The 14,530-nt window shown below is 40.1% G+C and overlaps 1 protein-coding gene across 1 annotated transcript in view; it reads right to left on the minus strand.

The window, feature by feature from the left end:
- Positions 1-8,972: 8,972 nt before the first annotated feature.
- The window catches only part of fbxo41 (F-box protein 41), a 16,966-nt gene continuing 11,408 nt past the window's right edge, over positions 8,973-14,530 (minus strand). Inside the window, exons 6-7 of the mRNA XM_010777822.1 lie at positions 10,782-10,989; positions 8,973-9,080 (exon numbers count right to left, since the gene is read on the minus strand). Of these exons, the coding sequence (XP_010776124.1) occupies positions 8,973-9,080; positions 10,782-10,989 (316 nt within the window). The remainder of the gene's footprint in view (positions 9,081-10,781; positions 10,990-14,530) is intronic.

Genomic DNA, 14,530 nt, shown 5'->3' on the forward strand with positions numbered 1-14,530 from the left:
ATTTGAAGCTCTCCAGCAGAATGCCACTTGAAGCGAGTGAGACCGGAGTTTCAGAGCTTTTATTGAAATGAATACTGGAGTAATTTACTGTGTGGTCCCAACATTGGTGCTGTATTCAGTTTGACAGGCTAGAAGCAAACATTCATTACGTTTATGTTGAAATGAAAGGCAATACATTAAAATATTGCATCCTATTATATTTTACAAATTGGTTTGCCTTCTTCCTCTCTCACTAATGAGGTTTTTATAGATGCTTTGAATTTCCATTAAAATATTCTACCAATTTCAAAAGTCAAACAGTTTCTTATTCATTATTAATGACAATGTTTACAGAAGGGAATTTCGAGGCACAATAACAATGTAACGGGAAAAGAAGGCTTTAAATCATGTCGTTTTTGACTACTTGTGTAGATTGAGGTGTAGTACTTAAATATCCTCAAACACAATAGCAATGTTCACGTCTATTTCCTTTGTTAAAGTGATCAACAAGTGTCATCCAAGGCTCATATGAGAGTCACCTGGTATCTGTGCTGTGTCTTTATCTGAAAGGACAGCCAGCCTCGTCTTTCTATCTTCCTCTGGGGTTTTATCTCTTCTACTCGCTTTCTTTATCAGGCCTGAATGTCAACAGTAGGTCTGGGACAGAAAGGCGCTCTCCAAGGCGTCTAATCTCATCAAAAACACACAACTGCACATGGCACTGCAACGTATGTATGTGTGTGATTCTTTGTTAAGGTATCATAGGTAATGTACATATCAAAGGTCTTTGATATGTAAATTACCTTTGGATATTAATAGTGAGGCATTATAATATGTGTCATGTACGGCTGTGACTACCAATCATTTTCATCACCCGTTAATCTATTGATTCATTTCAATTACAAGTTCATCTTTAAAATATCAGAGGATATAAAGTCAATCATTTTCACATATTGATAAAACTGATGCCATGCATGACTTGATTGTTATCATGTGACCTTAGCTTGGAGCTTCAGCCATGTGAAAAATGCTGGTACAGTACACAGAGGAAGATGTATCCCATGTCTCTGTTCAAAAATGTCTTTGGCGGCCGATGTGATGTGTTCATAGAAAGTTGATGATGTCAGTTTCCAGTGTTCATTCCATCTGTCTTCCAGAATCTTTGCGGCTTTACCGTTGTAGTGATTCTCACGTTAAAGGCCGTCCAGCGGCTCTAAAGCATCCACATTTTATTTCCCAGTCGCAAAAATCAGAGAAAGAGAAACAACTTTTATCAGGCAATAATGTGTTGTTTGTTGATAAGGTTAATCAACTAATTGTTTTGAGCGTCGTCCATTAAGTTTCACTGCTCTTGAGATAGCGTGCGTTCAGTGATGCTGCAGTAATTGACAATACATATGAACACATGTAGTCGTTCCTCTTGGATCCTGCAGGTTAGAGCTGACTCAAAGTGTCTCTTTGTTGTCTGTCAATGTTACAAAATCCTTCTATTTTTCCCATCCCTGCAGAGACAGCTGAACTTGTAACAGAAGTTGCACTGGCTGATCTTGTGATGGTAAGATACAAAACAGTGTTTCATCCGGTCGAAAGAGCAGAAGACAAGTGTGCTTTTCTTTAATTAAGTCCCGCCCCTCGGTTGTAAAGGTTAGCTGTGGTAGTGCATCCCAAACGTGGCAGCGTCAGACTGGGAAGGGCATACCCTGCCCCGGCTCAGCGACTGCCTCCTAGTCATGCCTGCAGCCCAGTCAGACACACACACACACACACACACACACACACACACACACACACACACACACACACACACACACACACACACACACACACACACACACACACTACACACACACACACACACACACACACACACACACACACACACACACACCACACACACACCACACACACACACACACACACACACACACACACAGCACACACACAGCACACACACACACACACACACAGTACACACACAGCACACACTCACATTACAAACTCAGAGGAGAGGCTGGCAGTCAAACAGTAAGCTCTTTCAGACTCTTAAACACAGAGTAGGTCTGAGGTGGAAAAAGAGCATCAGAGCCGGTGAATGTTCAGCAGGGTTGATGACTGAGCAGAAGTTAACAGACACAGAGCAGCCGATTGGATAAACATGGTTGCCATACACTCAGCTGATTCTTTGAACAACCTTTGATAATGTCGAGTGACTTCGCACAAAGTCGCAGAAACTCCTTCAAGGAGAAATGTACGCCTCATGTTGCACATCAGTGTTGTCAAATGCTAAACATGCCAGTCACCTCTCTATGTGTTGCTATGCAACCAGAGAAAGCTCCCACTAGCTGAAAATACGACACAACCCTTATCATTTATTCTACACTTGCTGTAAATAAGTATGAAGAGCATACAAGACGCCTCAGATGCTGTTCGATTTTCTTCATTATAATGTCAGGCTGCAGTTTAGTTTGTACACAACACAAACAACAACACACAAAAATGCACACCATGCTCACTCTGTAACAGTCACTGCAAACACTTAGTGATAAACATCACACTAGACTGTAGCAGTCATAACTAAATGAATAACAGAGTCTGTCAAGCACGGCTGTTAAGTGATTTGATAGCGGCTGCAATAAATGAGAGCAGCTGTAATCAGCAGAAACCGGAGCCGGAGGAGAAATGAAAAATGATGGGACGGTTATCTCCGTCATTCAGCGTGCTGCACACTCACAAAGTATGAAAACAGCCTCATATTGTGTCTGTCTCAGAAATATGTCGAATAATGTCTTAATCTTTCCAGCAATTTACATTTGCTTGATGGCACAGCAGGGTTTGTTGTTGACTTTCAATGAAAGTATTTTAATCTCTAGCATGGCTATTGTGTGGTATCATTGTTCCAGTATCATTTTAAAGAATATCTCTGATTAACTTAGGTCTTTATCTTCAGTTTGTGATCTGTTTCATACATGGAAGTGATGGCGGGGTCCCGCTGAAAAGCAAACAATAATACTGTTTGCTCCAGTAGCAGTCAGATAATCACTACTTCAGGGTTCCTACGGTCATTAAAAACCTGGAAAAGCCATGGAAATTCAAAATGCTAATTCCAGGCCCTGGAAAAGTTATGGAAAACAATATTTTTCCCAAAGTTTTGGAAAAGTCATGGAAATGTAACCAAAGTTGCATCAAATATAATTTATATGTTATCTAATCGCCGAAATAGTAATACTATAATGATAATAAATACTGTATCGTATAGTAATGAAACGTAAAATGGCATTTAACTGTCGAGGTATTTCGCTGGTGAGAGAGTTTTACAATCACGCCCTCTAGTCTACAGTGGCTAGTCTGTAGGAGCTAGTTAGCCTTGATTTGTTTTAGATAGGCACAACATGTTTCATATGCAGACCTTATTTTCCAGCTTACCATGTTAAAATAAAAATGTTTCAGTGGTACCGCTGAGAAAGAGTCATTTTTTTGGTCATGGAAAATGAGATAAAGGTCATGGAGAAGTCATTTAAAATCATTGGTGAAAAAGTGTATGAACCCTGCTACTTTCATTTTAATCCCTAATTGTTTGTCTTCTTGTGGGAAAAGCTTGTATGAGTTGTCCATGGTTTTTTATAGTCATATTAAGACCGGTGCAATCTGAGAAGACCATTACTCCAGCCCTAAAACCAGTTGGACTTCAAACAATTAGGTTATTAGTCAATTGACTAAATGAAATGTTCTGCATCAATTTGAGTTATTGATTTATCATTTGAGAATTGTCATTAATGCATAGATAACAAACATGATTTGCTGCTGTTCTTTTTCTTATTCATTAGTTTTGGTCTGTCAATCAGAAAAGAATAGCTATTTGAAGACAGCATTAAGTGCACAAAACAGCAATAATGTTGTGTGTTACAGTGTTTTATTTTATTTAAAAGGTATTTAACATAGGCAGAGCACATTAATTAGCATTGCTGTAAATGTGCCACAGTTTGACAAGAAGCTGTTTTTCAGAGTCCCTGCACAGATGTTACAAAGTCACCCTGAAAAGAATAGAAAGGGGATTAAAATTACAAAGTCATTGAGATCATTTAAAAGCGTGCAGAGCAATAATAGAAAGCAAAGAGGCTGGAACACATGGAACCAATTAAGTGAGAAAATAATTGGAAAAGTAAAGACAATATAAATAATTGTTGGATGCAGCACTACAACAAATACTTCCTTTGTGAAGCTTAACATGGTCCTTTGTGTGTGGAAGGTGATAATTAGGCTGTGTGTTTTACCATTGTTGCTTCAGATTGGGTTTTATTGTACTCTCCTCATGTGCTGTACAAACAGAGCAGGGACTAAGTGATGCAGCATTGCAGATGTTTGAATTAAATTGTGCAGCTGTTCATCGGCTTTGTATTGAGGAAGAGGAGGAGAGCAGTACAATTGCTGTCAGGTTTTCAACACACACACACACACACACACACACACACACACACACACACACACACACACACACACACACACAGTTACTGCAGTAGACCACAACTCTAAGGCTTGATTTATTCCTACAACCAGCTATGATAGAGTAAGAGTGCCCTGTGCAGCATATAAAAGCCGGGGGCTATACGGGCTCCACAGAGCATGCAGGAGTCTGGCTATTTGCTGTCGCTGTGCCTCCTCTGGATAAGCAAGCTCGGGCAGCAATCTTGAATGCAAAGCGAAGCTGTCAGGGTGGAGAGAGAGTGAACTCGCCTCATTAACGGCAGTTTCTAAAAGAGAGGGGAGCGTGCAATATTAGCGTGGCGGGACTTCCAAGGCCCTCTAATGAATAGAAATCAGGGTAAGAATGTGATCTGCAATACATCTCAGAATGTAATTAGTTTGAATACTCCTGTGAAGATGGACGTTCTCAAGGTCCTGGGTTTTAATCAAATGTTAAAGCACAGTGAATATTTATAATATTCCTAAACATTGGTGATCCAATGTCATAAAAAAGCATCGACACCAAACACTTCCACGCTATTTCTTGATGTGTAATATGTTGAAATGTCAAAACATTCTTTGACACACTGCATTCTGACGTACTTACAGAGCTCATTTGCTTGGACTGGATATCCTCAGTTAGCTATTCAGCTATAATGTACAATATAAAGCAGCTTATAGAGGATGATACTCTGAGTACGGACTGCGTCCAGATTTCCAGCAGCGATATGAAGTGGCGTATAATAAGAAAGGCTTCTGCATGATATTAAATAGCCCAGAATGTAGCGCATGCATGTTAGCCCTCAGATAGAGCAGGATTTATGAGCGAGGACTGTTTATTTCTAACATAAGATGGAAGAAACTGACATGCGTGTCCTTGAGGCTGGATGAATAGCTTTGAGCACGAAGGAAAAGAGGAACAGGAAGGATAGTTTAACCAGTCCTTCAGTGGACTCGTCTGTCTTCTTTCCCATTTTGTTAGGACTGTCAGTGCATGTTACACTGTTAGCTGATAGGACTGTGATGAACTGGGGTTCAGTATATGTGTGGTTCTGTAGACAGCTGATATTGAGACAGTGCTGTCATGATTTTCTTTTCTCTTTTTTCAAACTGTTGAGCTGTCAGAGAGCTGAATAAGTGATGCTGGTGTCTATTCACAAGGGCCGACACATTTAGCCACATCTACAAGTCAATATGCAACTGACTGATTTGTTTGGTAATAAAAACAAATATCAGAAATGTTTTTTTATAACCAATTCAAAGTATTGCTTGCAAAAAGGGCAGACAATTACATTTCTCAATTATGTAAAACAGTATATTTGATTTTGGACTGAAAAAGTGGTCATTAAAAAAATAACCGTAGTCGTTTTAAAACTGGGATGGACATTTTATACCAATAACTGACATTTTCTGAAAGAAAGGATCAAACTATTATTTGGAAATAATTGACAGATTAATCTAAAATGAAATAATTGTTAGTTAAACCTGAGGCTCTATTAGAAGATAAATCTGATTATCGACATTCTAAAAACGTTCTGGTTTTAGCCAGTTTTTTGTGAAGATTATATCTCAGAGTTTTGGGCAAAAAAGAAATATGAAGACATCACATTGGGCTCTTTGGCATTTTCACGACTGACATCCCTAAACTGCAGCCCTACTTGTTTCCATATTTATTCTTCCCCTATTTTGTTCCAGCTGCACCATCATCATTTGCAAACAAGAGTTAGAGGACAGAATTATTCTCCGTTTTTTTTTGACAGCTGAATTTCAAGTTGCCTTTTCCTGCCATTTCTGTCATTTCTGTCAATGCTCCACACCATCACCTCGCCGTTGTATCTCTGGGTGATTCGGCCATCTTTCACTTGTAAGGGGTTTACATTTTGATAGGACTGGTTGGAGCCACGTTTAAATATTTACTCTCCCATGATTGATCAGAGCCAAGATGTGGATAAGTGGTTTCTTTGGAAACCAGTCAGGCTTCTTTTTTTTTTGTCTCTGAGAGGCTTTTTATGCATTTCAGCCTCTCTTTCTCTTTCATCATCCCTTTTCTCTCACCCTTTCATCCTTGTCTCCTTCACATCTCCGTCTCATGTAGCCAACTCTGCACACATCTCCTCATGCGGCCTTTATCTTCTGCGTGCTATGCATACAAAATGTGTGACATTATGACATGATGACACAATGTAGCCCCCTGAATCTGTCTCACCACAAAAAAAATCGCCATTTGATCCAGGTGTCAAAACACGAGCAGCTGTCCTTTGTTGGAGCTGAGAAAAGCTCTTATCATGCAACAGCCTCCTCTTCCTCACACAGGCCTTTCAGTCAATCATCTCTGCGTTTAAATTTTAATGAGGAATAATATTTGAATTAATGGCTGGAGAGGATGACAACTGTGAAAGGCTGCTGACCAGTGATTGTAATTAACATTTAAAGTGAATCCATACCTTATTAATCACGCCTGTTATAGCTGGATGTATTTGCTATACTAGACTATTTGTAATGGCTGTTAAGTGTAAGGCAAATGAAACATGGTCAGTTAAGGATTCATTATGTCCCTCTGCATATGCAGTAGCATGGGACATATATTGAGGTCTACAAAGCCCATTTTCATTTGTTTGATAAATAACTGTCGCCTACATTTCTGTAAGCAAGCTTTAACGTCTAAATGATTGGACCTTTTTCTATTTCGAAGAACTTAAAGCAGCACTAAGGCATCAGATTTTAAATGGCTTTCATGCAAGCAAGCCCTTTATTTTAGTATCATGGGGAGAAACAGCAGGGAACAGGACCAGTGTTTGTTGTTTTGGCTTTGAAGGGGAATGTGTGGTAAATCTAAAATGTGGAACTATGACCTTATTTTTTTTAATCGGAGGTATTGATCCTATCTCAACTGCTGTGTGTTTGTGTAAGGATTTAGTGAGGCTTATTGTTTGCTTCAGAGTTAAGCTGTTGTATATAATGTTAAATCAATCGTAGTGTGTAACGATACAAAGATAAGAGATAGTAGCGGATCCCCCAGAGTCCACAGGCTGGTGCTGGTGGAGCAGGAAATGGATGAAACTCATGCACGTCCTGGAGGTGGTGGTTATGGGGAAGTGGTGCGTTGTGAAATAATATTTGTAGGTCTTTTATTTTAGATTTAGTCATCAATATATTGCTGTATTTACACACCAGACACATCTCCCAGCTATAATGATATCCATTGTTGTTAATGTAGCCTTTAGAGCAGGGGTGTCAAACTAAATTTCATCGCGGGCCACATTCGCTTAAAGGTTGCACTCAAAGGGCCGGTTGTAACTATATAAATATATAATATATATATATCAAATAATGTATTATATTACATTATTGCCTCTGAATTAGATTATTATCGGATAGGATAATAACTTAGTAATTAATTACGTCTGAAAGCAGAAGGCCAAGGCAAATAATTGCAAGTCTCTTCAGTGCGCATGTCACACAACGAGATGCATTGTGGGACATGTAGTTTATGAGCAAGCTGCTTCTGTAAAGTGGCATGTAACCGTATAATAAACGTATTATATTCTTTGCAAGCTCTTGCGGGGCCACATAAAATGAAGTCGCGGGCCGGACTTGGCCCCCGGGCCTTGAATTCGAGACCCCTGCTTTAGAGAATCTAATCACAATGAAAGATTTGTTTCACACATAATAATGTTTATTTGAACCCCTTGATCTTTACACAATGTGGTTAGACCATTGGTTCAATTTTGAACATACTAGATATACAGAGAATAGCAGATACACTGACAAATCCTGTGAGTCTAGAATTAACAAAGAGCTGACAGTGTGGTACATTTGAGATTTCATTCTCACTTCTGAGCTGTTTTCATATAAAATAAGTAAAGATCATGTCATAACTCTGTATAAAAGGCACAATGGTAGGATTTGTGTAAAAAAAACAACAACAAGGAATAGACTATAGGAGAGGAGATGCAAGTGAAGATAGAGAGGAGACAAATTCTGTGTCACCCACAAACACACATGTCGGTTATTAAGACGAGGAACCACCGGCGAGTCATTTTCTCTGATCCACGCCACAGACTCAACAACCTGCGTGTTCATCAGCGAGAAAAGATGGCGGTCTTCTTTATCCCGCTCCCCCAGCGTCCGGGTAAACAGGAGGGCATGTTTCTCACCTTGAGGCTTCCTTTCTGAGGTGTGTGTGTGTGTGTGTGTGTGTGTGTGTGTGTGTGTGTGTGTGTGTGTGTGTGTGTGTGTGTGTGTGTGTGTGTGTGTGTGTGTGTGTGTGTGTGCATCTGAGTGTGCATGTTGAAATTAGGATTGACAACAGGAAGCAGCCACATCCCTCTGTCAAACCTCCTGCGCTCTCTGCTTCCACAGGACTGCAGATTTGCATGTCTCTGGGGATCCAATGAGGAGACATATTTTCCCTCTTCTCCCCCTTTTCCCAGTATTCAACATCTTCCTTGGTCTTTCGATCAAATTCCTGATTCCCTTGCTTCTTCTCCGTAAGGATTTCCACGCTGAGTGAGGTTTCTTCAGCTCAGCGGTTAAGCTGCCAGGCGGTCTGTTTTATCCATGCATTTCTTACTCACAGAGAAAGGCTTTCCTGTGTTGCCTTCAAAACGTTCCTCCTCGTGGGATTGGTGCATCTGTCTCTAGTAACGAAACAAAAATCTAATACCGTTGAATAATTAATGAAGACTAATTACAAATGTATTGCAATTTGGATTCCAAAACACAATGTGAGGTACTGTACATTCAAACCTTCCTGCTCTTTTAATAGCATATGAGACAGCCATATGTCATTATACTGGAGGCTGAAGCAAATACAATGCTCAGTCATTGCTCTCTGTTTATTACCTTGAATAATGAGAGCAGCAACCTTCGCTTCAGGCTGCTTAATTATACACCACATTAGGTACAGCTCCAATCATTGAATTAAAATAAATGATACTTGGGCTCGTTAATTGTGTGCCGTAATCAGATGCATCATATACAGTCGAATGAATCAATCTGCTGCGGCCGTTAGCTAATGCATGTTATTTGGATAGGAGCGCTTCTTCAACCAGCATCTGTCTTCCTTCTATATTCAGTGTTTGTTTTTTTTGCATAACGGTATCAGGAACCTCATCACTTCAGCAGTTCACTAAAAAGTGTGGGATGTTAATATTCTTCATCTCTTTTGAAAAAAAATAAAAGCTGATTTTGCACAAAGCATATGATTATCAGTACAACCAGGTTCAACCATCCTTCATAATTTTCCTTCTTTTAGACTAGTCAAGATTATTTGCAAAATAAATTCAAAGTGCGTTACATCGCAATAGAAATAATAATAATAATAATAATAATACATTTTATTTCAAAGCGCTTTTCCAGGTGCTCAAAGACGCTTTATTATTATTATTATTATTTCTATTGCGATGTAACGCACTTTGAATTTATTNGCTGCAAATGGAGATGTGGAGAGCTTGGAGGCAGGGGGTTGATCTCTTGCTTTTTTATGTAAGTACCCTGGTCAGCAGGTCATCTGCTGAAGTGCTTCTCTATCAATTGTGATGCTGAATGCAAAACAGGAAGGTATTAAGCTTCTAATTTCATTCTGACATAACCCTCACAATAGTGTGGGGGCCTGCACAGAGCAGTGACCCCAACTCCATTGACACCTTTGCAACAGAAATGTCAAGTCAGATCTCATCAAACAACATGAATGTGCCAATCTCGCTCAAGCTCCTGTGACTGAATGGGAGCACATTCCTGTTCCATGTCCCAAAATCTTAAAAATAAAAGAGTTAACCAACGCATACAGAATAAAGGTGTGCACATAATTCAGGGTCAGGCAGCTGTTCAGACAGTTTATCAAACGTCTATTATGGGTTCGACCTGTGCTGCATTACAGGGACATAACTCAATATAATAAATGCTTAAGCACTATTCAAAGAAAGAAGCTGCCCCCTCAAGAACTGTGGGAGAGCTCTGAAGTGTCTATGCTGGTAAAACAAACACAAAAAGAAATATATATACTGTATGAAATAATTCTGAGTTGATGATATTGCGTTATGGAGAAACAAATGTCAATCTAACGTATCAAAATAATTTAAATGTGTGAAACATCCCACTACATTTTGTATCACTTTGTTTATAATCAAGCATTTCAATGTGACCAAGTCCTTCAGCATTTTAAAACTCGTTATGTACAAATATGGTTTTCTTTTTTGTTACCCAGTCTGAAAACAACATGTCTTAAATACCCTAAATAAAAGCAAGCGTTAACACACAGGAAACAAAATATCTCACAAGGCATTCTGTAAAATGCAACCTTTTGATACTACAGAAGACACACGTCAGGATATCCTCACCTGGCGTCCGTTGCCCTTTGAGTTCTGCAGGCTGCAGCGCCCCAGGCTTCCGTTGGGCGTGGTCCCGCAGCTGCTGATGATCTGCAGCTGTTTCTCGGCGCGGTCCGCCCGGTCCAGCAGCTCCTCGATGAACTGCTGCAGCCGCACCTTGGCATTGGCTTCTCGTGCCGCCGTCTCCTGAAGGAACTGGTCGATCTGGGCGACTTCCCTGAGAGGCAGAGAGGAAACATTAAAGGGGACCTATCATGCAAAATCCCCTTTCATGAATTTTATACATAACCATGTGTCCCCTCTGTGTAAAGAGATTCTGAAAGTTTCAGGAAAATAGATTCGCTCACTTTTTGTCCTGATCCATTTATATAAAAACCTAAAATCTGAAAATGAGTTGATCAGATTTTGGCCACTTTATGATGTCATAACGATGTTTTGGCTTGTGTAACCATTAGCCAATCACCAACCAATGTAACCCGCGCCTCCCCCCACACACACCTTATCACCTGAATATCCTCCTTGAGCACCATTGTGTTTTTTTAACCAAATATCTCTCAGAGGGGCGTGGGCAGTGGCTCCTTATTTTCATCTAAAGTAACAGACAGAGAATCAGCCCTTTTGAAACAGGGCTGAAACAGAGGGGATTATGGGATAATGCAATTATCTGTTTGGTGTTTGGAGCCAAACTCTTCAGAGACATGTTTTGGATATATCTGAGACCTATAATATATTGACGAAAAACAGTATAATAGGGGACCTTAAAGGGGACATTCTTTACATTTGGGGGTACGCTCTTTGAATGCTTATTTGTAAATGTGTCTCATCAGGGGGAAATTGCTGATCTGTTGGAACTCGCTGATGGAGAAAGCTTACATGTTCGGCTCAAATGGTTTTGCCTGTTTTGCATGGAGACTTTGCACACAGGCTTTGTGACAGAGAAGCATTATCAATACAAACACACAGAGTGGGTGAGAAAGAGAAAAATAGCGGGTGAGAGAGCAGCTTAATATTTAGACGGCCGCAGGCACAGCAGGGCCAAGTTCCCGTCATTTTAGGGGACATTGTGTTACTGAGATACAGAGGCAAGCAAACCAGCAATTCAGACAGTGTTAGGAGCTGTCTGCACCCAGTGTATACTTCCAGTATTCCCTGCATTGATTTTGTTCAGCATTATCGTAACAAATCTATGTATGACTGATAGATGCTGAACATGTGTGTGGAGGGTCAAGTGATGAGCAATCCTGAATGTCCAGACATGAGTCATACATCATAATACAGTAGATCAATAACTTTAAGAATGGATTATGAATAATATAAGCAGGGTCAGCATTGATTGGAACCAGCTTCAAGTGTGTGTTTGTCCAAATCAGCTACAAGCAACAAACCAAAAGAATATCCAAATTGGAAAATGTAATTGTTTACCTTAGTGACAATATGATAAACATGCAGATACGTTTTCCATTGCTAATGCCACTTGGAGAAAGCAGAAACAAGCTATGAAAACAAAGGTGACATATAATCACCATACGGATATTGGAGATGCTGGAACAATCACTTATTTATTTATTTGGCTCCACACACAAACTAATCAATATTCCTAACTGTTATAGATTTATTTCTGTATATCTACAAATCATAATTTTTCCAGCTCTACTTTCCTCACAACCTGACCCACATCCCCATGTCCCCTTTTACATAAAATGTTCTTTTCATGCCTGTTAATCTGGAACTATGAGGGACTTACTGTATTCCCAGAAGCTTTTCTTGTACCTCTGTTTGTGTCCTTTAAACAACCTGAGCCTTTACTGTCAAAGCAATGCAGTCAGGAGAGCTTAACAAGACAATTCAGACATCTGACCTTGACGAAGCCACAGGAACCATTAAAGGATCAGACCGTCACTGCAGAAATCAAATCTGTGTCCCTCCAATTTAAAATAGGCTTGTTCTCATAAAATAAGCCAAGCTGCTTATCAGGATGGATATGTCCAACTGATGTCAAACATCCATAACCACTGACCATTATGATTAATCCTGAATCCTTCCAAAAACAGTAACGGCACTCGGTGATTATTTTTAAAATGAGGACGTTCTGGGATAAAAATAGTTTGCCGTTTGGCGCAGTTAACTTTTTTAACTCTTATCCTCAGGCAATGATTATAAAACTATGATTCCAAAAGTATTCTTAGGCGTTTGAGCGCAGGGTAGAAATAAAAGCACACCTGCTATCAAACCTGTGAGTGAGCAATCAGTGAATCAGTCAAATGAAGTGGCCATTACTTCTCTTTGGCGTGGCTCTTGGTTATTCATAATGTGAGATAAAATGATTCTTATCTACTTTGGGCTCAATGGGCTCTATGCGATTGGTTGTAAAGTGATTAAAAGAGACCTTTTACTGTACACTGTCTCCACTGCTGGAGATAACACATCTCACTGTGAGAACTTACAGAGAAAACAAGAAGTGTTTTGGCTTTAAGCTCTTCCAACCACCTCATCATCTTGAAATTATAAACTCTCCTCTCTTTTCTGGAACAGGAAGAGAATATCCTCATCTAGCTCGCACATAGGGAAAGCTTGTATTAACAGGGATCTCTTGGGGACAAAGTGCAGATAGAGATGGGAGTAAGGGCACATATGGGCTTTATCAGTGTTGGGTGCTAAAGCTAAATGTTTTACTTCCACTTTGGCCTACCTTTAAATCTTTGCAAAAAAGTTTCCATTCACTGTGACTGAAACCTTAAAGCAACATTCTTTTTTTTAAGCATTTTTCAAAAATGGTGGTGAATTCAATCCAATATTGACTACTTTATGCTCCACTATGTTTCTCAGCTGACAGCTGGTCACTAACTTTGCCTGTCTGCAGTTTTGCGCTGTGTAGGTAGTGTATAGAGCTGAATCACTGAAAACAGCTGTCTGGAAAAAATGCTAATTAGAGAGGGGAGATTAAACCAAAACACTTAAAAATACTTAATACTTGTATGAAAATGAAAATGAATTCTTATCATTATCCACTCTACCCTTACTGTGCATCTTTACTTTGTCTCCCTTGTATTGCGTTTGAAATAAGTTTATAATGATCTTTGCTTAATTCTCTGATCAATAACTGCACTTCCTCCACTGCCCCTCTGTCCCAAGGCGTCCCCCAGGGTTCGGTGCTTGGTCCTCTCCTTTTCATCCTCTATATCCTTCCCCTTGGAAAAATTATCTGCCGCCACAACCTCCAGTATCACTGCTACGCGGATTACATCCAACTCTACATTTCCACAAAAACCATCACTGCCACAACTCACTCCACACTCACCAACTGTCTCTCAGAAATCAATCCCTGGATGCAAACAAACTACCTTTAACTGAACAACGAGAAATCAGATATTATCATAATCGGACCCACATCCCGCACCAACACCACCCCGAACTTCGACCTCACCCTCGTCAACGCCACTCCAACCCCCTCTCCTCACATTCACTACCTTGGAGTAATTTTTGACAGCCAGCTCAAATTCAATAAACATATAAACCATATCACCAGGACCGCCTTCTTCCGTCTAAAAAACATTGCCCTCCTCCGCCCCTCACTCTCCTTCCCGGCTGCTGAAACCCTCATCCACACATTCATCACTTCAAGACTGGACTACTGCAGCAGCATCCAAAATTCTAAATAAACTGCAATATATCCAGAACTGCGCTGCCCGCCTCCTCACCCACACCCGCTCCAGAGACCACATCACCCCCTTCCTTCAAAACCTGCAATGGCTCCCTGT

Source organism: Notothenia coriiceps, unplaced genomic scaffold (assembly GCF_000735185.1).
Source record: "Notothenia coriiceps isolate Sejong01 unplaced genomic scaffold, NC01 NC01_scaffold00018641, whole genome shotgun sequence".
Taxonomy (NCBI): domain Eukaryota; kingdom Metazoa; phylum Chordata; class Actinopteri; order Perciformes; family Nototheniidae; genus Notothenia; species Notothenia coriiceps.